Source organism: Arthroderma uncinatum, assembly GCF_011692745.1.
Source record: "Arthroderma uncinatum strain CBS 119779 chromosome Unknown scaffold5, whole genome shotgun sequence".
Classification (NCBI taxonomy): Eukaryota; Fungi; Ascomycota; class Eurotiomycetes; order Onygenales; family Arthrodermataceae; genus Arthroderma; species Arthroderma uncinatum.
Genome location: NW_022983867.1, coordinates 1874027 through 1898571, shown reverse-complemented (window position 1 = coordinate 1898571; position 24545 = coordinate 1874027). Strand labels below are relative to the sequence as shown.

The 24545-nt window shown below is 51.4% G+C and overlaps 9 protein-coding genes across 9 annotated transcripts; 5 read left to right on the top strand and 4 right to left on the bottom strand.

Annotated features, from left to right (window-relative positions):
• Nucleotides 1–73: 73 nt before the first annotated feature.
• On the bottom strand, nucleotides 74–1877 carry GIQ15_06979 (uncharacterized protein; the record flags this gene model as incomplete). Its single annotated transcript, XM_033554396.1, has 5 exons — nucleotides 74–1099; nucleotides 1289–1358; nucleotides 1409–1448; nucleotides 1507–1583; nucleotides 1666–1877. The coding sequence occupies 5 exons, from the start codon at nucleotides 1875–1877 to the stop codon at nucleotides 74–76; spliced, it is 1425 nt and encodes a 474-aa protein (XP_033403911.1).
• Nucleotides 1878–3598: 1721 nt separating this feature from the next.
• GIQ15_06978 (uncharacterized protein) lies at nucleotides 3599–4522 on the top strand (the record flags this gene model as incomplete). Its single annotated transcript, XM_033554395.1, has 1 exon — nucleotides 3599–4522. The coding sequence occupies one exon, from the start codon at nucleotides 3599–3601 to the stop codon at nucleotides 4520–4522; it is 924 nt and encodes a 307-aa protein (XP_033403910.1).
• Nucleotides 4523–5051: 529 nt separating this feature from the next.
• Nucleotides 5052–6151, bottom strand: GIQ15_06977 (mitochondrial large ribosomal subunit; the record flags this gene model as incomplete). The annotated part of the gene is made up of 2 exons (XM_033554394.1): nucleotides 5052–6049; nucleotides 6103–6151. 2 exons carry the CDS (start codon nucleotides 6149–6151, stop codon nucleotides 5052–5054), a joined length of 1047 nt encoding a protein of 348 aa, XP_033403909.1.
• Nucleotides 6152–6448: 297 nt separating this feature from the next.
• Nucleotides 6449–8396, bottom strand: GIQ15_06976 (ATP-dependent RNA helicase has1; the record flags this gene model as incomplete). The annotated part of the gene is made up of 5 exons (XM_033554393.1): nucleotides 6449–6694; nucleotides 6746–6961; nucleotides 7019–7526; nucleotides 7579–7837; nucleotides 7904–8396. The coding sequence occupies 5 exons, from the start codon at nucleotides 8394–8396 to the stop codon at nucleotides 6449–6451; spliced, it is 1722 nt and encodes a 573-aa protein (XP_033403908.1).
• Nucleotides 8397–9959: 1563 nt separating this feature from the next.
• GIQ15_06975 (uncharacterized protein) lies at nucleotides 9960–11117 on the top strand (the record flags this gene model as incomplete). Its single annotated transcript, XM_033554392.1, has 3 exons — nucleotides 9960–10131; nucleotides 10192–10490; nucleotides 10776–11117. The coding sequence occupies 3 exons, from the start codon at nucleotides 9960–9962 to the stop codon at nucleotides 11115–11117; spliced, it is 813 nt and encodes a 270-aa protein (XP_033403907.1).
• Nucleotides 11118–12546: 1429 nt separating this feature from the next.
• GIQ15_06974 (U4/U6 snRNA-associated-splicing factor PRP24) lies at nucleotides 12547–16583 on the top strand (the record flags this gene model as incomplete). The annotated part of the gene is made up of 4 exons (XM_033554391.1): nucleotides 12547–15039; nucleotides 15093–15311; nucleotides 15388–15744; nucleotides 15810–16583. 4 exons carry the CDS (start codon nucleotides 12547–12549, stop codon nucleotides 16581–16583), a joined length of 3843 nt encoding a protein of 1280 aa, XP_033403906.1.
• Nucleotides 16584–17412: 829 nt separating this feature from the next.
• GIQ15_06973 (uncharacterized protein) lies at nucleotides 17413–18680 on the top strand (the record flags this gene model as incomplete). Its single annotated transcript, XM_033554390.1, has 5 exons — nucleotides 17413–17459; nucleotides 17735–17859; nucleotides 17914–17975; nucleotides 18040–18417; nucleotides 18507–18680. The coding sequence occupies 5 exons, from the start codon at nucleotides 17413–17415 to the stop codon at nucleotides 18678–18680; spliced, it is 786 nt and encodes a 261-aa protein (XP_033403905.1).
• Nucleotides 18681–20034: 1354 nt separating this feature from the next.
• On the top strand, nucleotides 20035–21259 carry GIQ15_06972 (leucyl aminopeptidase; the record flags this gene model as incomplete). Its single annotated transcript, XM_033554389.1, has 3 exons — nucleotides 20035–20181; nucleotides 20258–20971; nucleotides 21023–21259. The coding sequence occupies 3 exons, from the start codon at nucleotides 20035–20037 to the stop codon at nucleotides 21257–21259; spliced, it is 1098 nt and encodes a 365-aa protein (XP_033403904.1).
• A 509-nt stretch (nucleotides 21260–21768) lies between these two features.
• Nucleotides 21769–24372, bottom strand: GIQ15_06971 (phosphoglycerate mutase family protein; the record flags this gene model as incomplete). Its single annotated transcript, XM_033554388.1, has 6 exons — nucleotides 21769–21813; nucleotides 21897–22581; nucleotides 23152–23555; nucleotides 23620–23862; nucleotides 23930–24148; nucleotides 24205–24372. The coding sequence occupies 6 exons, from the start codon at nucleotides 24370–24372 to the stop codon at nucleotides 21769–21771; spliced, it is 1764 nt and encodes a 587-aa protein (XP_033403903.1).
• Between the last annotated feature and the right edge of the window lie 173 nt (nucleotides 24373–24545).

Below are 24545 nucleotides of genomic sequence, written 5' to 3'. Positions count from 1 at the left end.
ATTAATCTATTATCTCTTTTGTCCCCCGTGAAACAGCGGGCTCCCCCTCCCCCTCCTCCAAAAAGCGAGGCCGTCAGCGCTCACTAAATTCTCCATTACTATTTACCTTTTCGTCAAGGTCGAAGATATCTCGGTGCATCTTGTCGAGGACCTGCCTGCCATCCTCGGTCAAATCAGGTCTGCCGGCATGGATGTCGGCAACGGTAAAAAACCTGGGAACCCAATCGTGGCTGTTTTCCTTCCTCAGGGCAGCCTTTGATCTCTGGGATTCCTCGAGTTCGTACTTTAGTTTGGTGGCGAGGGCGAACTGCTTTGAGTTGATTGCGGCTGTGATATCGGCCCACAGACGGCGGGATTCGTAGAGAAGCTGTTTCTCGGCTGGCGGGGTTATCTTTGCGGCCGGGAAGAGAGGCGCGACGTCGATTAGGAGGTGTTTCTCCTTTGAGCCCGGGAGGGTGAAGTAGATCTGTTCGTGCCAGGAACCCTGTATCTCTGCTAGCAGGTCGGTGGCGGGGACGTCCTTGGTGCGTGTCTTGTCGTCCTTGTCTGGATCATAGCGGAAGATGGCTCCGGTGACTCTATGCTGGGCCTTCCCTAGCCAGCCGTCCTCGAGATACTGCAGGATGGCCTTGATCTTGGTCTTGGGGCAGGTGATGTAGCACGTATCGGCGACGGTGACGGACAACGATCCACGGAGGATGCCGCCGAGATGAGCGTCCGGATGGGTGAGCTGGTATTCCTCGTTATCCCGCTTGGTCAGGGTGACGAAGATTCCGAGGTTGTGCTGTCCGGGGGTGATACGGACGCTGGTGCCGGTGAACTTTGCACTGATCTGGTCGAACCCGCGGGCCGTGATGCCGCGCTGCGGACAGTCGACCCAGAAGGCAGAGACGGGAGGGTGGTGCGAGGTCTGCTCGGTGATGTACGATATCTTGACGGTCTCCTCTGGGCCAGCGATGATGGAGGGAGTCGCAGACTTCTCGGCGATGTTCTCTTTGGAGCCAGCCTTGGAGCCAGGCTTAGAACCGAACTTGGAGCCAGGTTTGGAGACTGGCGGTATTACAACGGCCGGCTCAGTGTCCTTTATCTCCCAGTTGCACTGTGAGATGTATGTGGTCAGCACAATATCAGATATGAGCCGCAGAAAAAAGAAAGTGGCAGCTGCCCATCACCAACCCTGAAGAATTCACCAAGCACCGAGTTATACGGCTTGCATGGTTTCCCTTTGACGTATTTCTAGTTGCTTTTTTAGTAACTATCGATTTAATATAGAAGAAGAAACACTCACCAAGTCCTTCGTAAACCAGAAGCGTAGCACTTCGAGCATCCGACCCAGCTCATCGTCCGACTTGCCGATGCTGGTGAAGTCAGTCTCACGGCCTCAATATACACCACAGTCCAACCATACCTGGCAAAGCTCTCCGGTCTGTCAAGATAGTTCCAGTATTCTGTCACACGCCGTCTCTTAGCTCTTCCTCCGCTGTATAGTCGTGAGGGCAGACACACCTAGATTGGGGATTGGCTCCAGGAGCTGCGCGGGCAAGGAGAAGCGAACCGACGCAATGTCCGAGACGCCAATGAAGCTATATCAACCAGCCGGGCTCGAGTTAGCAGCCATATTCTCCATGCCACTCGGGCAGAACCGACGCCGGGCACGCGACATACTTCTTCAGTATCGAGAGAAACGCCCGCAGCTTGGACGTGTCGTCGACGGGCTTGTCCGCCGGGACAATGGCCTCTGAGACGACGGGGGTCGTTGTCTTGTCTGCCTCTGGCCCGTCTGGCACGGCCGAGACGACTGAGTCGGCGTCCTTGGGCATCTTGGAGCTCGACGACGGATCAGCCAGCGCTGGCGAGGATGCAGAGGGACTCGCCATGGGAGATCGAGATCGAGGATGATAACAGGGAACCAAGGCGCGGTCACGTTCCACGGCAGACTAACCCATGGACGAGGAGGACGACATGGACGTAGACAGTGATAGAGACAGAGATATGGACAGAGATATGGACATCTATCGGAGACAGGGGCGTTCGAGCTGGATGCGATTTGTCCTTTCAAGGGCGTCAAGTGGAGAGCGACCGTCTATCGGAACGTCATCCTCCATCCATCCATCCATCCATCCCATAACCATCCCATAACCGTTGCCATCGCATAACCATCGCATAACCATCGAGTATCAACGCAGACAAGGGATGCCCCTGCGATGCCGGAGAAACTGCTGCCAATCGCCAATGCACGAGATGCAGGCTACCCTTGACGTTGTGAGGCTAATCTTTCGACGTATCCTATGTCTATGTCTATGTCTATATCTTGTCTAGAAGGTGAATCAGTATAGACCATAATCACTGGGATGGCTCTAACCTCTCGGCGCACAGCCGCGATATATCAGATATAAAGGTCTTTCTTCTCTTCTTTTCTCTTTCTCTCTCTTCCTCTCTCTTCACCTGGCCTGAGTGCCATATATATAGGTATATATATATGTAAGTGCTGTCAGGTTGATATCTGTTCATCCTTTGACTGTGATGCTTGTTTATGGTGAAAGACAGTGCTATCTCTGTCTTCTGTCTGGAACTTGATACCCTGCTCTGCTTTGCTCTGCTCTGCTCTTGAAAGCAACAGTCCATCCTCGCAGCTGTTTCTGGTGGAGATGACGAGTCGAGGCATCGAGGCTGATGGTGTTCACAGTGATCCTATATATCAGACACATACATGATATATATATATATATATAGTAAGTCATGTCCGATATCAAGGTTTAACAGTGCTAACTCTTCACTTAGACATCGACACACTCGATCGAGATCAGGATATCAGGATATCAGGATGTATCAAGGATGTCAGAGGATGCTTCTTCCACCAGATTCAAGGCAGTTCATACAGCCTCTTCCAGGCTGGACTCTTCCTGCTGTCTGTACAGCTGGAGGAGCAGGGAGGTGAGTTCTATATCTCTCTTCTCATCTCTTCTCTTCTTTCTCATGCTATTTCACATTCTGGCATCTTCACCTCTCATCCTGTCCTCAGTCTCTTCTATCAGAATGTTCACTCTGATGGGAACTTCCGCGCGCTAGGCCTTCTTCTCACTGTCTTCCCCAATCACAGAGCTGGCTGGCACGGTACTCTCCACTGCCATATTCAATATCTGTCCTGTTTATCAGGTGAATATCACTGTTGTCCTGGCCCCAGCCTCCTTTTCATTCACGTCACTTCTACATCTCTGCTCAGACATCCTCCCGTCACTGTTCCTCTGAGTCCTCGAGCCTGAGAAGCATATATTTCCCTTCTACGCCCACTCGTCTTCTCTCTCTCTTTTCTACTTCCTCCTTCTTAACACGTCCGTTCTTACGCTCCGTTCGACTACACCAGATATCAACTCCCTCACAACCCGCCCTATTCTATCAACCTCTTTCTCAACTTCCGCGAACTTTTCACTCATCATCGCCTCGTCTAAGCCTCTGACCAGATCCTGTCTTTGGCCTTGTTTGACGTCGTTTCCATCAACAGCAACAGTTCAACTGACTGTGCTTTCTCCAGCAACTCCCCCTCCCAGATAAGACCCTTTTCCTCTCCCAGAACCTCCAGGGAAGGAAAACGAACGCCATGTCGCAACAGACGCACCAGTGTCAGTTCGATGAGACGTGCTCGACAGGGTCGAGTCACTACCGAAAGGTCATCTCCCATATCTTTGGGAGAAACAAGAAGTGTACCGTCAATATCCCAGACTCGGTCTGGATATACCACTGCCGCAAGCACTACCAGCGCGCCCGGTACCGCAATGACGAATGGCCTTTCACGCAGTGCCGCCTTGCCATCGACACGATCAGCAACATGCGTGCCTGGGGAGGGGTCGAGAGCTTCGACCTGACCTTACGCCGCCGCGAAGAGCAGCGAGGTCCCGGAGAACCTCAAGGAGACGAGCCGGACCGCCAGCAGGACAGCAACTCCTCGTCGACTCCAACGGCGGCCTCTGCTGGTCCTCAGGAAGGGTTGCAGGCGGCTTCGGCTACCTCCCCTTCCCCCAGCAGACCCGCCGCCCCTGGCTTCGCGGCAATCAACCACCACCAGCCCTCGAACTTAGGGGGTCTAGCGAAGCCAGGCAACGACAACGACGACGACGAGGAGACAGGCAGCGAAGTCAAAGCCGACAACGCACCTGCAACTGCTGGCGATGGTCCGGAGGCATCCACCTCGACAACAACCACTGCCACCGCCGCTGCCACCGCCGCTTCTGCACCTACAAAGAAGCGGTCGCCGAAGAGCATCCCACGCCCGGTCCCAGACTGGCTGTACGGGTGCGTAGGAACAAAAAAGTCGTTCGACGAGATCCTAACGGTCCTAGAAGATCTACGCAAGTATTTCTTCGGACTGACTTCCAAGGGCAATCCGGCATTCTTCCCCGATATCGAGATACTACCGAACCTGCGCCGCCAATCACCCACCAAGCCACAGCAGCAGGCTGCAAAGAAAGGTGCAGGGTCTCGGGTCTCGAGTCGGGGAGCAGTCACAAAGGTGGAGAGAAAGTGAGTGAGAATCGATCGCGAAGGAGTCAAGTGGAGGGCAGGAGCACGACGACGAAGTGAAGACCTGCGACATGGACGGAGTACCGACATCTTTTCATCCGCTTTATTGTTTTCTCGGAGGTTGCCTTGGCATGGAGTTGTGTTCTTTGTATCTGTTTCTTATTGTATTTGACTTTATATCTACTTCAGGCGTTGAGGTGCAGAAAGGAAAGGAATATCCCCATACCATGCGTTAGGTGGATCAGATACTGCTTTGTGATACCCATTTTCTTCGTTTTCTTCTTTTCTTCGTTTGCTTGATTGTTTTTTTACTAGACTTGCTGAAAATTGATTGCATGGCTTGTCCCAGTACTTATATCTCACGGAACATACGACGAGACTTCCCCTATCTACCGCAAGGCATATCCCGGCTTGCGTAGAACAGGAAAGGCAAAGACTAATACACGTTTGAAGACCCGGTCTAAGACTACGATTTGATCCTGGAAAACAAAAAAAGTAAAGAAACTCCTATTGTACACATGTCCGCTTATATGTTACCAACTATAATACTGGCTCTGGGCGCTGATCTTACGATCGGGCAGCTGTACCCAAAGCTTGGATTTCCGCTCTTTCAGGGCCTTCTCCGTACGGTCCTTCCACTCCCTTATTCGTGTCTTGTCTTCTTTCAGAATGACGGCAAGCGCTGTGTGAGGTAGACGAAGCCTGTTGATTTGACCCCTGGCACGATGGTCATAATCGGTTCCGTATGTACCACGGTTGACCCACGCCTGGTCAATGTAGATGGCCGTTTCATCGGTGACGGTATATGCCTTGCCGTCCTTTAACTTGATATCAACCCCACTCTCCTCAGCACCCTCCTGTGCCTGAACCTTCCCGAGCCCCATACCCCTGCTAACGATGGCTTCATTCTTGGCTTGTTCAAGGAAAGCCTTGACATCTTTTGCAGCCTTCTTCTTGCTGTACTTCATCTGAACGATAGCGTCGTCGATATTCTTGCCAGCAACCTGTCTAGCCAGGGGGCCTAATTTCTTCAACGAAGTCTTGAAGAAGTGTGATCGACTCTGTAGCTCTCGCTCGGTCTGGTGGATGAGTTCCTGCTTGCTCAGCTGGCCGCGGTTCTTAACAGCGCGGATGACCATCTTTCGTTCCCATCTTGCTCGGCGGTTGGGATGGGGGATCAGGGTTCGTTCAAGAAGGGTTTTATCTCGATGAGCGAGATCAGTAGATTCCGTGGATGCGGCGGCGGAATCAGACGGGGATGATGACTTGGAGGGTCGGGTAGGAGCTCGTCCTGAAGGGGAAAAGGTAACATCGTCTCCTTCGGCGAAGATGGAGCCAGATGCGAGCGAGCCCTTCTTGACCGGTGGTGGACGGTGTGTGATCTTGGGAGCCGACGGGTCTGGTTGTTTGTTTGCGGCGTCTTTCTCACTGGAGGCATTGCTGGCCATGAGAGAGTCGCGGAGAGAGCCATTGGCTCTGAGGCAGGCGGTTGAGGTGATGGTTCGTCGAGAGACCTGCGACAGGCTCATTCCTGGTGCTCCATGTCAGTATCGACGCGGCAATGGGGTGTATATGGGAGCTTACCCGAGCGAGTCAGTTGCCTCCCGGTAAACGCAGTGCATACTGCCGCCATCGTGCTCAGATTCCTTGCTCAATGGTGATGTCCGGCTTGATCTCTTTATCTCGGACATCGCGAGCTTGAAAATTGTACTGAACACGCCTTGCCTAATCGGGATAGAATTGCTGATGTAATGACAATATATCACGTGATAAACAGATTACTAATAACACTTACTAAGCATTCACGTGAGCTATATCTAGATCAGCCGTTTTAGGCAAGTTGGACGTTCTATAAGGATGAGAAGATGCAAAGGTCGGATCGTGAATTATCAGACTTCTATCTTGCGTGAATATTACACCTGTACATCAATCAATGGTCGTCATCGTGTTTCCGCTTGAACCTCGCGCCCTTCGGTTGGCTCCCGTACGTCCTCCTGCCTTGGACCTTCTTGTCTCTACTCATACTAGCTCCCAGCGCGATGTCAACTCGCGGCGGGGTGACAAAACCGTAACTCTTGGCCACCTTGACCAGATCGAGCTTATTTATATCGAATACTGAGCGGAGAGAGTGAGAGGCGTAGGCGTGTAGATATGATCGGTATCCTTCTTTGGCGGACTAAAGGGCTATGTAAGTAATGTGCATGGACGAGAAAGAGAGCATACATACCTGGTTCAAGTAATAGTTCTGGCTGATGAGTTTCTCTAGTTGGGATTGGATGTTAATGATGTGTTTTGTGGGGAATTCGAATTCCACGACTGGAACGCGGGCTTCGCGCAGGTGAGTGATGAAGCCGACTTCTGAAGGCTGGAGGAACATCAAGCTTCGGCCGACCTTGCCCTTACCTCGAGCTGTTCGTCCGACTCTGTGGATATAGTCTCTTGGCTGTGGGAGGGAGGTCAGTATTCATTCACGTCTATGTTGGCTGGTGGGATGACTTACATCATCTGGTGGATCGAGCTGGACAATATAGTCGACGGCCGGGATGTCCAAACCTCTGGCGGCGACATCGGTACAGATAAGTGTGCCCTGGGCCGAGTTGCAGAATTCAAAGAAGGTATTTGTCCGCTTCTGTTGCTTCAGCTTTCCGTGTAGACTCAGCACCGGCAGATCAATATAATTCAGCAGCTCCGAGTAATACTTGACAGAATTACAGCTGGAGAAGAAGACGATGATCTTCTTTTTGGCATTCTTTTTCAGGAACGAGAAGAGTAAGAGGAACCGTTTGTGGGCTTCACAGATGATGAACCCCTGCTCGACGCCGTCTACTGTGCTGTGTTCCTTTTTGTGGTCGACGTTGATGTAGAGAGGGCCTGGTTTGAGCGATATGCGCGCAAGATCTTCGACCTTGGTTGTCTGGGTGGCTGAGAAGAGCATGGTCTGTCGATCATCCTTGGGGAGGATGGAGATGATCTGCCGCAATTCATCTTCGAATCCTACCTCAAGAATGCTACAGAGCTTTAGCATGGAATACATTCAAGCGAGGGCCAGACATAACCTACCGATCTGCCTCGTCGATGACAAGAGTCTTTAAATTCTTGAACACAAATCCGTCAGTGGACCGGAGATGATCCAACAGGCGACCAGGAGTTCCGATCAAGACGTTAACACCCTTATTCAGCTTCTCCGCCTCTGCTCTCCTGTTCGCGCCTCCAATCACAACCCCGTAAGTCTGCGAGTGGTGCTCCATGAGCTCTCTGGCGACGCCGAAAATCTGCAGCGCCAGTTCTCGAGTTGGCGTGATGATAAGAGCACCAGTGCCTGTCAATTAACCCATTAGCCTAATGCGCCTAGCATCCCTCTACTTCACGACCGAATATAACGAACCATTTCTCGGCTTAAACTTCAACGACCGCAATATCTCTACAGCAGGGATCAAGAAGGCCAATGTCTTTCCCGAGCCCGTCTTCGCAGCACCTAGGATATCCCTTCCGGCCAACGAAGGCGGAATACCCCGCTGCTGGATCTCGGTCATGGTAGTGAACCCCATATCCGCAATCGCCTTAAAGGTCGGCTCGGAGAGCGCAAGGTCGCTAAACTTGTCCGACGCGGCCTCTTGCGTGGGGAGCGACATTGTGTCTGCGGAAGGCAACGCCGGTGCGTCGGTATCAGCCTCAGCTCCGTTCTCTATCTGTAGCTCCCCATTCTCCGCCTCTTCAGCTTCGTCGTCATGCTGATCGACCTTCTGCTTCTTGGTAGGTGTCTCTGCGCGATCCGGCTGCGAGCCCGCTTCTAGGGCCTGTGACTTTGCATTCTTCCCTTCCTGGGAGCTCTTGTGTTTTCGCTTTCTCTTCTTCGCGTGATCCTGTGCGGTTTCCATCTTTCGCCAGCTCTCGAAGAATATTCAATTCTTCCCTCTTTTTTCTTTTTTATCTTTTCTATCTTTTTTACCTTTTTTGCCGATAGGAAAACGATAATGATGAAAATAATTTCTGGTCCGGAGTCAACGTTCTTCCTCTCCGCGTATCTCGGGTCACGTGTAACACTCTTACCTAACCCATGACTAAGACCCTTACTAACATCTTACTAACGAGATACCACGTGCTCGGCCCTTGGTCCCGGTTTCCCGGAAGCTTTTCGGGATTTTCTGGACGTTCCGAACGTTTTTCTCGTCGACCCATGGAAAGCGTCCAACGTTTCTCCCACTTCGACGTCCACTTCTTCCTGATATCAAGTTCTCTATCGTCGAGGGCATTCATAGTCACAGGCTGCCGGTCGAGGCAACAGACTGGCAATCGATGTCGGCAGCAAGATCTTATCTGTCAATCCATCGTCACAGGCTTATCTCCCTTCAGAGACCTCTCAAGAGACTCATGGCCGGAGACAAGTCTCGGAGAACACAGTTTGCCCGTCGGAAAAGACTCCCTTTTGCTCTCCGCTGGTACGCACCTTATGCTACTTTAGGATGGGGGGTTATGCCAGGACGTGGTTATCTCGATCAGGAGAAACGCCAGATCGCCCAGCCGCTACGAGCACGATCTACTGCCTTTCTCGCTCAGGGTCCCTGCCGGCCATCGGCCATCGGCCAGCAAGAAGAAGGGCCGCTGACCGGTTAACTAACTACCAGGGTATGCCATAGTCGCCGCCATACAAAATATGATCAAGCTGAACGAGACCAAGCGAGGTCTCCTGCCAAGCACGGCCCGCTTTGGGCTGTTGGCTCCCATGTCTCCGAGACCTGATATGCGTGTGTGTCTACTTAATAATTGAGATATCCGTTGAACCGTGAAACGGACAACTTTCTTGGTATCAAACTTTTACGTATACAGGTCTACTATGTAGATTGGTCTCTACTGTATGGAATACGGGGATGCATGTTCCCCCATCCCCCTTCTTGGCCCACAGGGAATATGATATTGCTCAGGGAGAACGGTGTTTGCGTGGCCTTGCTATCGTTATCTTAAGCGTGAATTCACCTCGGCTTCCAGAGCGTGGCATGAGCTTTCTAGCGGAGGATCCATTCCAGCGATCGATGATCGACGGGGCGCATGTGAACTTAAAAGTTCTGATACCAATCTACCATGGTACTAGACAGCATGCTCTTGAAGGAGCAACTGGGATAGGCGTAAACGCTAGGGCGGATATCGAGAAGATTATGGGCAGGTGTCAAGCGGATGTCAAAACAGATGTCAAAGCGGATGCCAGGCAGATGCCAGGAAGATGCTAGGCAGATCTAAGCAGGATGTCAGTGTCAGAGCAGACCCCTTCCCCCTGAAGATATATAAAGCACGACGATGTCTTCGTTCAGACTCGACCTTTTCTCTTCTCTATCTCATCGGCACAGTCTTTTCTCCCTCTTCAACTTCAGTCGTTCGCTCTGCCCTGTTTGATATCGGGCCTTACACTCTTTTGTTTTTTATACTTCTCTTCTCTACACTTTACGATGAAGTCCATCTTTTTCACCCTTCCGCTGCTTGCAGCCCTTGCCTCTGCCCGTGCTGTTGCCAGCGCTGGCCCTGAGAGTGCCCTTGCATGCGCCACTGCCTTCACCAAGTGCATCGAGAGCGCCGTGAGCGCCGGGTCCGTCCAGGGCCTCCAGTGCATGGAGCTAAAGGGTATGTTATATATACTGTGTCAAAAATTCTTACCAGCCCAAGACTAATTTGTCCTGGTAGACGCCTGTGTTGCCGCTATCCTCCCCAGAAATGTTGCTGCTGCCGCCCCTGCCCCCCAGGTCCCTGGCCTCGACATCTCCAAGATCATTGAGGCCATCGAGAAGGCCCTGGGCCAGAACAGCGGCATCGACACCAAGGCCCTAGCCACCAAGATCCACAACGACATCTCCGCCAACGGCTTCGACGTTGGCACTCTGATCAACGCCATCATCAATGCCTTTGACGGCAAGGCTGGCGGTGTCGACGTCGGCAAGATCATCAACGAGATCATCAAGGCCATTGGTGGTATTGCCGGTGAGGTCGGTGGCTTCAGTGCCGCCAGCGGCCAGATCGATGCTGGTGTCATCACCAACATCGTCGTGTCCTGCGTCCCAGCCGAGGCCATCCCCGGCCTCGACATCGGTGCCATCGTCAAGGAGATCCTCGGAGCCATCGGTGCCGGTGGTAAGTTCGAAATCGGCAAGTTCGTCAACACCGTCATCCACCTGTTCAACGGCAAGGCCAGCGGCATCGACGTCGGCAAGATCATCAACACCATCATCCGCCTGATCATCGCCTCTGGTATCGCTGCCCGTGACGAGCAGGTCCACGCTGCCTCTCTGCTCGACATCCCCAAGCTCATCAACACCATCATCCAGATTGTCGGTGACGGCAAGAACATTGATGTCGGCAAGCTCGTCCAGGCCATCGTTAGCCTCATCGCCGAGGTCGTCGGCGGCATTGGCGGCATCATCCCAGGTGGCCTCAGCGTCAACGCCAGTGCTGGCGTCAACGGCAGCGTCCAGGCTACTGCCCTGCCCTTCGACTTCAGCCAGCTGATCAACGGCATCCTGAAGCTTATCAGCGGCAGCGGTGGTTTCGATATTGGCAAGCTCATCGAGCTAATTATGAAACTTATTGGCTCTATCCCCAAGCCTGGCCATTAAGCCACCACAACCCACAGTCAGGGCGGAGGTAGTTTAGATTGTTAACTGTACCTTTAATATATCGTCTCATTTATCTTCTTCTTCATTTAACTTCTTCATCATCATCATCTTCTTCTTCTCTTCTTCATCTTCTTCATTTGACCATAGGTTGTACAAGCACGGACACAGACAGCTCTTGAGCAGGTCGCACTCCAGCACAAATGAACGAAGCTGCACGACGATAGTCTCGTCTCTTCCTCTGTGACGTCAGTGGCGGATCAGGTGATAAGCCGGCCAGCCACTGGTTGCGAAGTTGCTTGCAAAGTTGCTTGCTGACAGCGCGAGATGCAGCGCGGAGAGCGAGGGCTGCATGCCGGGTAAATTAAGACAGCCAGCAGGATCCCGCGAGAGGCGATCGGGGGCACACCCACGAGCTCGCAGGTTCGTGCGCCGCTTGCGTCTCCTAAGTAAGTTATTTCCTGCTTTCCCGTCGTCTGGACGGCTTGCTGGGAGGACCGAGGGCCTATATCAGCCTCGCTAAGGGCGCATTTTCCCCCAGCAGGAAGCGCGGTCTAGATCCGGCCGCGTAGGTGAGACTCGCAGGGGACATCGGCTGCCCAGTTACCTGCTGCTGGCTCTGATTCCTCTGATTCCTCTGATTCCTCTGTCTCTGTGTCTCGTTGGCCTCGCTGGCCTCGCTAGATGGATGCACCCTGGATGTAACAGCAAGTCTTGCAGGACCCCAGAGTCATGCGACCTCCGTCCTTGCGCACTGCAGCATGACAAAGTAATAGACGGTACAGTAGTCTACACTGTAGAGTAGACAAAGGATAGATATATAGAAAGAGAGATAGATGATAGAAAGAAAGAAAGAAAGATAGAAAGATAGACGTGGTGAGCTGCTTAGTGAGCGTGGGCGGCAAGGGGCAGCAGTAACCTTGGCCAGCGAAACAACTTCAACTTCAACTTCGACCTCAACTTCAACCTTCACCTTCGACCTCAACTTCAACCTTCACCTTCGACCTCACCTCACCGACCTCACGTCTCGACAGGCACATCCTTCGCCGGAGCTTCACTGCCACGGCCGCTCTCTTCTCTCTCTCCCTGCAGCCTGTGTCAACATGCGACGCGACCAGTGACCTGCTCCGGTTGTCTACAGCGTCCGTCCTGTCTGCTCGGCCCCAAATACTCGATTCCACCACAATAAGTAGCCGTCAGTCCTCGCTCCCTGTCCTCTCTCTAGCTGTCTAACCGTCTCAGATAGTAGCTACGCCCGTTATTGTCGCCAGAAGAACCCTGCGGAAGACCTCTGCGGAAGAACTCTGCGCGTTGGATACGTCTACGGCAAGGTTGCGATGGAATTATTTCTGCGCCGATATTGACACCATCTAGTTCGGCCCAGCTTTATTCTTCCTTTCTCCCTGCTGCAGAATTTTTCGCTCCAGCAGTCATGGATATCAGAGACTTGATCACGCCCAACTCCTCCAGGCAGGAGAAAGCTACTGCGGCGCCGTCGCCCATTCATGTCCCAACGCCTCGCCCACACAAGTCGAAAACACCACAGCCCACGACGACGACAACAGCAACGATAACGGCAGCAGCAGCGGTGGTTAGGGCCAACAGTGTAGGGCACCATGGCAACGGTACCTCTGCAAGGCTGACTCCCGGTGGTGGAACTGGACCTCAGACTCCGTCTACTCCCGGCATGGACGCTCTCGTGGAAGCCGCACACATGAAGAGAACAGACCCCTACGAGGCCAAGCCTTCGCCGTCACCCTTTCCCATTGTTCCTCCCGCGGCGCATAGCACGCCAACGCCACGGCCTTCAGGCTACGACGGTGCAGACGGGAGTACAGATGCGCCCAGGCGTGACTTCACCAGTGCCTGTCTTAGCCCGGAGGCCCAGCAGGCAGCCTCGCAGCTGTACAGGAACATCCAAAAAAACCACTATGCCTACGAAGACCGCGTAAACTTCATTCGGCTCCTCCATCAAGGCTTTGTAGACCACATCTACCCTCCATCGTCGCCCGACTCCCACGGCGATCCCCACCGGTTTGACGTGCTCAAGGACCTGAAAGCTGCTCGAGAGGAATTGGACAGCCTGTTCGCCATCGGAGAAGACCTCTGGGCTGAATGGATCCAGGATGAAAGCCTGCTCGCACGCACAGTCAACGAGCGCATTGCCGTCATGGACCTCTGTCGCCGGTCCGTCGAGGAAGAGTACGGAAGCACGAAGCTTTGGGTCATCTATGGCGAGTGGATGCTGTACCTGTACAAGGCATCTTCCGGCGACAGAGAAGGCTCGGGACGTGGCCACTGGTCGGACGAGGACAGGGTAATCGGCCGTGAAGTCTTTACGTGGACGTCCGTAGTTGAGGTATGGAAGGCTGGCGCCGACGCTACCAAATGGCGCATAAACGACAGCCATCTGGTCTGGAACCGCTATCTGGAGCTCCTCATGCAGGATGTCGACTCCTCGCCGTCGCCCGACCGAATCGCGCAGCTCCGCGCACTCTTCGAGAGCAGACTCCAAACTCCCCAGGCTGGGTGGGACGAAACATCCCAACTCTTCTCCAACTTTGTCTCAAAGTACTACAATGCTAACTACGAAAATCTAATGGTCGACGCCAGGAGTAAAGCCGCCGAAGCCAAAGCCATGTATTCCGCGCGCGAGACCCGAGAGGCTGCCCTGCAGCGAGCGTTCGAGCTCAAAGATACGGCCGTCGAATGGTCGACCTTCCAGGAATACATCGAGTGGGAGACTTCTAATCCGCTACGAGAACAGCAACAGCTGCAACCGCTCCGTCTCGAACTAATCACCTCGCTCTACCAGCGCGTCGTCCTTCGTTTCCCCACCGATGCCACCCTCTGGGAAGACTACGTGATGTTCCTGATCGACGAGTCCATGGACGGTCCCATGGGCACTTCCCCCATCCCAGCCATCGAACGCGCGACTCGCCACTGCCCCTGGTCCGGTGCACTCTGGTCACAACTCTTCGTCAGCGCTGAACGGGCCGGTCTCTCCTTTGCCGAGATCCTCGAACTCAAACACAAGGCCACTCGCTCGGGTCTCATCGACGCCGCTGGCATCAACGAAGTTCTGAAGGTTCACACAACATGGTGTAGCTACCTTCGCCGCTGGGCCCTTCAGCCAGACTCAACGGACGAGGACCTCGACGTTGCCGAAGTCGGTATCCGCTCTGCCATTGAATCCGTCCAGGAGCTAGGCGACAAGAACAACAAGGCCGCCCCCAATGATCCGCTCTTCCATCTTGAACGCATTTACATTCGCTACCTCAGCGCACGCGGAAGTTGGGACAGCGCACGCGAGGAATTTAAGAATCTCATCCCCCGACATGGACATAGCTTTGAATTCTGGCTCGCATATTACACCTGGGAGCTCCTATCGTGGAGCAAATTCATGCCTTGCGACTCCTCGGCGAGCGCATCCAGACGAATGCCTAATCCGAGCTATGCCACCGCAGTGTTGAAACAGGCCTTGCAACGGACAGACCTAGACTGGCCGGAGAAGATTATGGATGCATATATTTCACACTGCGAACATTACGAGGACGCTGATGAGTCGCAGATCGCTATGATTGATGTTCGCAAGGCTATGAAGGCGTTGACTAAACGCAGACAGAGGGAGGCCATGCAACAACAATACCAGCAGCAGCCTGCGAGCCAGCATCTCCAATCCCATCACGCAGCAGCCTTCCCAGCTTCTACAGAACAACATGGCCATGGCGATGAGCCCCAATCAGCTGGCAAAAGAAAGCGCGAAAGCGAACCAGAGTTGAATGGCTCAGCTTCCAAAAAGGCAAAAGCAGATGCCATTCCATCGGTAGAGGCACCGACTCGTGATCGTGAACATGCGAGTGTTCTCGTGAAGAATCTACCGAAGGATATCGCGCAGATGAAGATTCGACAGTTTTTCCGAGACGTAGGTGGTCCGTTGCCTACTTTATGCAATGGCTACTAATCATAACTTTGCAGTGCGGAAAACTCAATTCTCTACAGATGCTCCCGGGCAACTGCCGTTCTGCGTTACTTGAATTCGATACATATGAAGATGCCCTCGCCGCTGGCACAAAGAACCAAAAAGTCCTAGAAGGGAATGAGGTAACTGTTGAGCCGGTTACTGATACAACGGTATTTGTAACGAATTTCCCGCCAACCGCGGATGAGAATTATATCCGTGAGCTCTTTCATTCGGTATTCCCACCTCCCTTTCCATCGTCCCCATCTTTTTTTTTCTTTGACTTGGAACACCAATGCTAACGCGTCTTAGTACGGCGAGATTGCCGAGGTGCGATTTCCATCACTTAAATACAATACCCACCGCCGCTTCTGCTATGTGCAGTTCACATCCTCCTCGAGTGCCTACGCTGCCACCGAACTCAATAAGAAAGAGATGGGCGATAGTTTGGAGTTAGTAGTAAAGATTTCGGATCCCACGCAACGACAAGCCAGGTCAGGCGCGTATGAAGAAGGGAGGGAGATTTATGTTTGTAACATACCTTACAAAACCACGGAAGGGGATCTCGTCGAGCTGTTTACAGCATATGGAAACGTCGAGTCGGTGAGAATACCCACCAAAGTGAACGGAGAGATTAGAGGGTTTGCTTTTGTCACCTTCACCACAAAGGTAAGCCAAACGAACTATTTCCCATCATATATATGTATATGCATAGCAATGCTAACGTGAAACAGGATCAAGCAAATTCTGCACTAGCCATGAACGAGAAGGAGTATAAGGGCCGAGAGCTAAGCGTCCGCTTATCGACAAGCACTGGGGCTAAACGACTCCAAACGACAGTTGTCTCTCGGTCAGAATCGCCCGCCACTAAAATCGAGCGCAACGGCGCCGGAACACCACCGGGCTCCTTGACCGATGGACAAGAACCAAAAAGCGACCGCCACCTACGCACTCTTGGCCTAATGAATATTCCTGACACCGTGAACGACACCCGAATCCGTGCTCTCGCTGAACAGCACGGTGCGTTGGTAAAGATCGTCCTACGACCAGACCACCAGGGCGCGATTGTTGAATTCGTTGATGCTCAAGGCGCAGGTAAAGCGTCGTTGGCACTCGAAGGATACGAGATTACACCAGGTCGATTCATTCACGTTGGCTCGGTGAAGGGTATGCTGCAGCAGAAGGCAGAGCACAAAATTGATAGAATACCCGTTGGCAAGGGAAAGGGGAAAGCCAGTGGTACTGCTACTACAGGTAGTGGTATCAGTGGCAAAATGATGCAACAAGCCTCTGCGCCGATAAGACGACCTAACCAGTCATCCAGCGGACGTAGAGGCGGATTAGGTGTGAAGCGTGGTGGCTCCGCCATTCCTTCGAGAAATAAACCCGCATCCACATCTAATCATCATGATGATACCGACGGCCAGAACCATAACCAGTCCGAACCCACGACGACATGGAATAAGACGAATGACGACTTTCGAGCAATGTTATCACAGCCCAAGTAAGGCTGGCTAATCAACCTGTTCCATAAGGACATCTCAACATTCTTTTTTGTTTATCTTCACTTCTATAACCCCCTGATTTATTATTTGCAAACCCATTTATTCTCCATTTTCCATCATGCGGTGGCGCATTTCATGTTTTCCATATCTCCCCATCCGTTTTTATTTTGATGCGAGTTCTGCTAAAGAAATGCCCATTTAACGCGTGTCCCAAAATAAAAACGGCAACCCGGCACTGCTCTACTCCTAGTGGAGATAGAAGCCAGTGTAGCGGGTAAAAATACGTCCCCTTTCTTTCTTCTTGTCAACACTACTTGCGTTGACGTACATCTTTCATGTTCATACACCGATACTTGCATGATGGAATGGCTTTTTACCATTTGCGTTCTTTCTCTCTTCTATTTGCAGCATTGTATCTTGCAGACTCAGACACAGATATATTGCTTAATTTAATTCTCAAGTCAGGCATAGGAGGGAATTGGTGATGCTGCTTGGCTAGGCTGCGGTAGAGGAATGTATGAGTACCTTCTGCTTCTCCGTTTTATTTCGTTCAAAGAAAGGCGGAGGATGAATTGGAATTTTGCTTATTCTCACCAGTGTTATTTAGCATGGCGATAATATATATGTCTTGTCTAGGTGTAGGGAATCTCAAAGGGTATCAAAGTAACTGTCAAAGAACAACACGGCAAGGAAACAAGTGCAAGCCAGCGAGTACTAAGTGCTTCCTATCAAGTCTTATGCCTTTCCAATATTGAGAAGCCAATATAGATAGCACCAAGCAGGAGTTGCAAACTTGGTCTATACAAACACATCTATAAGCCCATACCTCGATATGCAACTTTACAGCGGCAGCGAAGAGGGCATCCCTCGGCCGGCTGGGTATATATGACTTTAAAGAAAGGACACTCTGTTCATAAAGGGATGTTTTATCTTGAGGCTGCGAATAAAACTTCTGCCTTGTTTGCGGTATAGAATCACATGATGCATACTGTCGTCATTTCTCGACGCTGAATACAACAAGGAACAGTTATTCCAGACAAGATATCATCTTTCACTTCTACAGTACTCTTAGCTTGCTCATCAGAGGCTTCGAGGATAGTGTCAGCCACCGAAGAAGTCTCGTTTTGCTGCTGTCGCCTGACATATACTACGAGGGAAGAAGACTATAAAACCGCTATCGTGGATCTCCATCTGGTGCCCGGGGAAGGGCGAAGAAACTACACTGGCTTCTTCACAAAAACCATCCTCTATTCGTTTACCTTGCTTATATTTCTGATATGTGTGTCCCCGAGCATCTGGTGATAGAATGGAATGGGGTGCTAATACGTGATAGCATCCGCGTTGACGCTGGCGTCAATCATCCTTCCAAGATGGCTTGGTTATTACAGTGAAACGGTGAGATATTCCCTTCTGTTGAGTCCTGTTGAAATATTCTAGCTAATGCCACTTGCCTCGACAGCCCTCCGGTGAGCAGTTTTATCTTACGTACGGCCTGACCAGACGGTGCTCGTCCGAATCGCCAGCATGCGACCGCTTCCCCCAATATCAAGACTGCCAGCCTGACAGCTCCCTGTTCGGAGGCGGCAACCCCAACGGTTTCAGCAGCTCTGGGTTCAGTCATCTCACCAGCTATGCGATATCCAATCCGACATTCTGCTCTATGTGGCGATCGGTGGGGTTCTTCTTAGCTCTCGCTGTTGTACTCGAGGGAATGACATTTGTGGCATATGTGGTGATACTGGCTGGAGGAAAACAGATGAGAGAAACAGGCTGGAAGATATTGACCATCCTTCTCGTTTTGATTGGCCTTGTGCAGGCTGGTGGTATGGGGCTGGTGGTAAGTCCTACTCTCTTGCTCACACACATAAACTAGCTCCCCGCCTGGATTAATATATAGCATGCCTGGGCGCTAACATGAATGGACAGTCATATCTATTTGACAACGACGATCGCTTCTATCCCGGATGGAAGCTCGACGACTCATGGATTCTATGCACGGTTAGCATGTGTCTGGTCCTGGTCAACGCGGTGGCGATGTTCATGATCGCTCGACTGCTGCCAAACGAAGGCGGCTACGAGCTGATAGCAGAGCACGATTGAGTATAAACCTGCCAGTACATTTTCCTCCCCCTTGCTGTATCGCGTTTGTATTTTCTTCTATATTATTGCCCGTTGGGTGACTTTTTTCTCCATTTTTATAGCCGTATTACATAATATACAACGGAATAATATTTACTCCATGGTCCGTTCCCTTTTGGGATATGCCGGGGGACATCAAGCATCACCAAGCCTTTTTTTCACCCTTATTCTTGATATTCTTCCGGTCTTGATACTCGAATAAAACATGTCCAAGGCGAGGGTATTTCTCCTTAAATCACACAGCCGTTCCAGATCGAAAAGGGCCGCCTGGGTTAACGACGGCTTTTTCAGGTGCCGCCGGTCGATCCCTCTGCCTCGGCGTTTCACTTCTGAACCCCATTGATGGTTCCTGACGAGTGTCGATATCAGAGCATATGCCCGTACGGAATACGGAGGATTCGCTGGTTGTTGATCTCAAGTCCATCACATCACTCTGCATGGCCGCTCTGGGCGCTGAACAGGGCACCGCGCCCTGCCTCGTGATGGGACCTCGGGCTTCTGTGGGGAAGAAGAGGCTGGGATCCTACGCAATCTTAGGGTTCATTTGTTGCCAGGGTCGCGTATGGAGATGACGAGCTTTCGCTGACGTTTCAAGCCGGGGTCCCCAGAATATCCCCGACCTTATCAGTTTCATGCACTCCGCGAACATGCAGAGAATCTTCTTATACTTCGATCCGCTCCGGTTTGATCTTCATGAAAGTGACTTATACCGTTCTGCTTTGCAGGCATCATGTTGGCCACTGTGCGTTGCACGAAAGATGTGATTTCTTCCTGTCAAGCAAAACTTGCTCGCTCTGGCTGTTCGGAGGCTCTTACAGAGCATTTACGGAGTAGGGAGTACGCATACTTGTTGTGTAGTATTCCGTGCTTCGGCATCCCATAAGTTGCCGTTACATATACGGAGTAGTGTACAGGATATACACCTATATACTTCTATGATCAGCCGCCTGTCCACCCTATCAGGTCCACTTAGCAACCGACTCTCGTGTTCCCGTTCCTGGAGCGTCAGGCCTCCTTCCTACCTGGTGGCTAGCGGACGTTGATCTTCTAGAACATGGATAATATGGTGCCCTGAACAGGACTTCTCTCCTCGGCCCCGCTGCCCCAGGTAGCGAACTCGTCAGTCCACCCCAAGGCCTTATTATATTACAAGCCAGCTGGTTTGAAGTAAAGTTGTGTCAATGTGCTGGAAAGATACTTAAGCCCGTACCTTTCCTCCTTTCTTTCTTAATTTCCTATCAGTTAGAGCAAGATACGAAGCCATCTCATTCTAATTATAACCCCATTCTAATTATAACCCCATTCTACCATCAACATGAAGGTTTCCGTCCTTGCCGCAGCCGCCTTTGCGGCCACTGCTATCGCTGGCCCAATCCGCCCAGATGGTGACAAGTACTTGATCGAGCTCGGCCCAGGCCAGACCCAATGGGTTACCAAGGACCAGAAGCATCAAATGAAGGCTGTACGTACCCTCTACATGCCAGCATGTAAATGATGGAGAATCGACGGGTATTTACTAACTAAACTACCTCTCTAAGGCTGGACAAACCTTCATTGATATCACCAAGTATGAGCCTGGTTTCACCGCTACCAAAGTCGTTGCCGGCAATTATCCAAAGCGCAACGACCTCCCCGCCTCCATTGTCAATTCTCTTATTGCCAACCTTTCAAAGGACAACCTCATGCGCGACCTCACTGCCATGATCGAGTTTAACAACCGGTACTACGAGTCACAGACTGGTGTCGAATCCGCTACTTGGTTGATGGAACAAGTCCAGAAGGTCATTGACGACTCTGGAGTGCAGGGTAAGGTAGAGAAATTTGAGAACGACTTCCAGCAATTCAGTGTCATTGCCACCATCCCTGGGGCCTCTGAGTCAACTGTTGTTATTGGAGCCCACCAGGATAGCATCAACCAGAATGATCCAATGGGAGGCCGTGCCCCTGGTGCTGATGATAACGGAAGCGGATCTGTCGTTATCCTAGAAGCCATGCGCAGCATCTTGGGATCTAAGCTCATCGCAAATGCCACCAACACCATGGAATTCCACTGGTATGCCGGCGAAGAGGGTGGCCTCTTGGGCTCCAGCGCTATCTTCCAGAAATACAGGAGCGATGGCCGAGATATCAAGGCTATGCTTAACCAGGATCTTGCTGGTTTCACCAAGCAAGGTGGCCCTGAACAATTCGGTCTTATCGCCGACAACACCAACCAGGAATTAAACCAGTTCACCAAGATGATCGTTGAAAAGGTAAGACTGTGTTACTATGTTTATTGACTGAGCTAACATTGGCCCATGTAGTACTCCAAAGTCCCAATTGTTGAAACCAAGTGTGGCTACGCCTGCTCCGACCATGCTTCCGCCACTAAAAACGGATTTCCATCTTCCATGGTTGCTGAAACCACCTTCGAAGACTCTAACCCCCATATCCACTCCGAAGACGATGTTATCGACTACTTGGACTTCGACCATATGCTCGAGCACGCTAAGGTTGCCACCGGGTTCATGACCGAACTTGCCATGGCCTCGAATTTGTAAACGGTCTCTCCTCCCCTTGCCCTCCACCTCTTTTAGGTTCTGTCGACCGGAACCAACATATCTCGAGGAATATGTTTGTAAATAGTTTCCCATAGTATATGAAATGTACATAACACAAATAGAGCATTGGCATTATCTTGGTGGCCAGTCCTCCATCATGTGCCGTAAACAGACCTCGTATGTCTTGAAATGTCTGCTAGCTCGTCTGCTGGCTGGTAGGTATGATTGCTGGGAGATCTGTAAAAAATTTTATCATTTCTGTATTGTGAGACTTCACCGCTTGGTTTATAGCCTCCGCCATTAGCATCTCCTGCGTCTGTTGTTTGTTATGCCTGTTGCCCAAGTATTCTAGGATAATTCTCAAACCCTCCGTGCTTCCTCTGTCTACGGCCAAACACACCATATAAGCAAGAGTCCGCTCGGTAGGGTTGGATTCTAGAATAAGTTCCATCGCTTCGCGCTTCCCAGAATCAAGGATCTTGAGGAAATTTCTTTGATTATTTGAGATCTTACATTTCACTCCACACAATAACAAGACCTTTGCCCGTTCGACGCTAAGATCTGCAAATATTGGGAAAAGCGTTGGAGCCATCCTAGAAAAGGAAGACGTTTGAATAATAGTTGCCCCAGCCCATACAAGAGCCTGCACGATTTCAAGATTGTATCTCATCGCGGCTGGTACCAACGGTGTGTGGCCAATGTGATCAGCGGCATGGACATTCGCCCCGGCTTCTAGCAGAAGCTCCACGGCGTCAATTGAGTCTGAACCGGCAGCAGCCCAAAGAGGAGTACGGCCCTTTTCATCTGCCAGCTCTGTGTTTGCGTTTCGGTCCAGGAGGAATTCCACGATTGCAAGGCGTCTCGGGCAGCCTTGGGATGAACGAACAGCATTCCATAGCGCTGTGTGCTTCTTCTCGTCTTGGAAATCAATGTTGCTGCGGGGGAAATCAAGAAACGCCCTGATCGCTGTTTTATTACCGCAATATGCGGCATAAGTGAACATTCCTCCCAATGTTTCAACCGTGGCCTCGTCCAAGGTGTCTGAGCCAGCTTGCTGAGAGGACCGAATTGCTCCAAGGAGGGTGCTGAGAATTTCATCATAGTCTCTGTATACTGCTGTGGCGAGTGCGGTGTCAAACCACTTTGGGATAGCTTGGAGTTCGGTGAGATTGTGTTCTATCAACTCCTTGATTCCTTCGAGATCTCCGTCGTTTGCTGCTTGCCCAAGACATCCTAGCAGAAGACGTCGTCGTGAAGCTGCCTCGCAGCCAATCTCAGCAGACCTCTCCATCTTTTCTGTAGATATCAATGCATCTGCTTCACTGTCGCATGGGAGCTGGTTGCCAGCGTTGGTATGCCGAGCCGTCCTGTTCCAAGGGACTCGGGTTTGCTTTATGAGGCGAGTTCGTGGTGGTTGGAGGGACTGGGTCTTCGCATAGGGAGAAAATAAGCACAAAATATAAATATATAGGACCTTTCGGTCACCACCTCAGGCAGATTCCCGCGTTACTCTGCAGTTATGAAATTTTACTTGTGCGCGTGAAATTTTTTGTTGGATTCTTGACCGAATGTCAACAAAGACAAAAGCACTACCATTCTTTAACTAAATAACCAACTAGCTAGCTTCAAGAAGCAATCTGATAGGCTATCCAGCAGCCTCATGGACAGCCTCGTTTGTATCGTGAAATCAATCGTGGGAATTATCAAATGCATCTGCCAGCAATGACAATATTCAGTCTAACTAGTCATTTATCTCCTACCCAAGCCATATTGGCGACAAAGATTGAAAAACATCTGCCACCTGTAGCTGTTCTATATAACCCGAAATCTAAGCTAGAAAGCCCAAAATCAAAATTAAAAACCTCTACGGGCCAGTCTGTACATTAAACAACCTGCCCTCCGCGTCAGTAGAATCGATAGCCGATGTCATGAAGGCCAGTTCCTCTTCGGATTTTGGAGCAGCGCCAGGCTTCGTCTCTGCTCGGACGAAGACGGGCAGGACAGACCCTGTCTGCAGTGCAAAGTCTCGATGGCCGATAGCATTAAGAATAGACCTGATAGCCCCTCCGTGGGCCGTGAAGGACATGAACGTGCTGCTGTCGTGGATGAAAACATCATCGAGCAGCTTCTTTAGTCGAATATCTCGAGCTGAGTCGGACTCTCGAATTTCGGGATCCCACAGAGGGTCGGTGGGTGAAAAGCCTTGCTCGAACTTGTAGGTTGGATACGTGCTTTGGATGTATTCCTTTGAGCTGCGTCTATCGCATGTATGGACTCCGATTGTTTCACGGAGGAGCTAGTTATGTGATTGTTTAGACACCATGCATTTGCACGGATGGTAAAATACAGAGTTCACTTACCTCCTTTACAGTTGGGACAAATGGCTTGGAGTGAGGAAGCTGAAGGTCACCGAACGTGATCTTCGCCGTAGCAAGGCATCGATCGAGTGGGCTGGTATAATACGCCTCCGGAAGGGGGACGGAATGCTTCATCTGAGCAGCCCAGGTATCTCGAGCCACTTTCGCTTGGCTTATCCCTTCGTCGGTAAGATGGGCATCAGCCCATGATATGGTTCCGTTGCCGTCCAGTTTACTCCAGTAGGACTAGCAAGAATCAGGTCACCACGCAGCCCAAAGCATGCATCACCTTGGAAGAAGATGATATACATACATCCCAAGAAGCGGTCCCATAAAAGGCTTCGGCCACATTATGGAAACCCTGGCCGTGTCTCCCTAGAAAGAGAACTCCGAACCGAGTATGCGAAGCGGCCTGTTCATTCAGGGAGCGGACCTTGTGTTCAAATCTGGCCCACTGGGGCTTCTCACGGTTTGGATCAAAGGCCTTGTCCGTATCGTAGACTTGATCGATCAGTCCGAAGCCCGACTTTGCCTGTATCTCAAATATAAGAATCCCATCAGCTGGACAAGGAAGACAGAGCCGCATACATAGTCAAAGGCGCCAGGATCGGTTGCTGGGTCATCCTGCAGGAAATAGCCCGGCACCGTAGAATATTCGATGTGCGAGAGATGCGCAGACTCCCCCATTGCGAGTAACGGGAGTGAACCAGCTAGGAGGGCGATGCGCAGAAGGAGAGAGCTGGACGCGAAGACCATGCTGGATCGGCCTCGAGGTGGGTTCGCGGGGTAGCCGGGCGCTTGATGGAGTGTCTATTGACTACCAGGTCCTAATACGAGTCCATGAAAGACCCAAAAACCGTCATAAGTGTGATATAAAAGGTGAGACCGATGCTTCCGGCCTTTCAATTGCTGCGACTTGTTAAATAGTC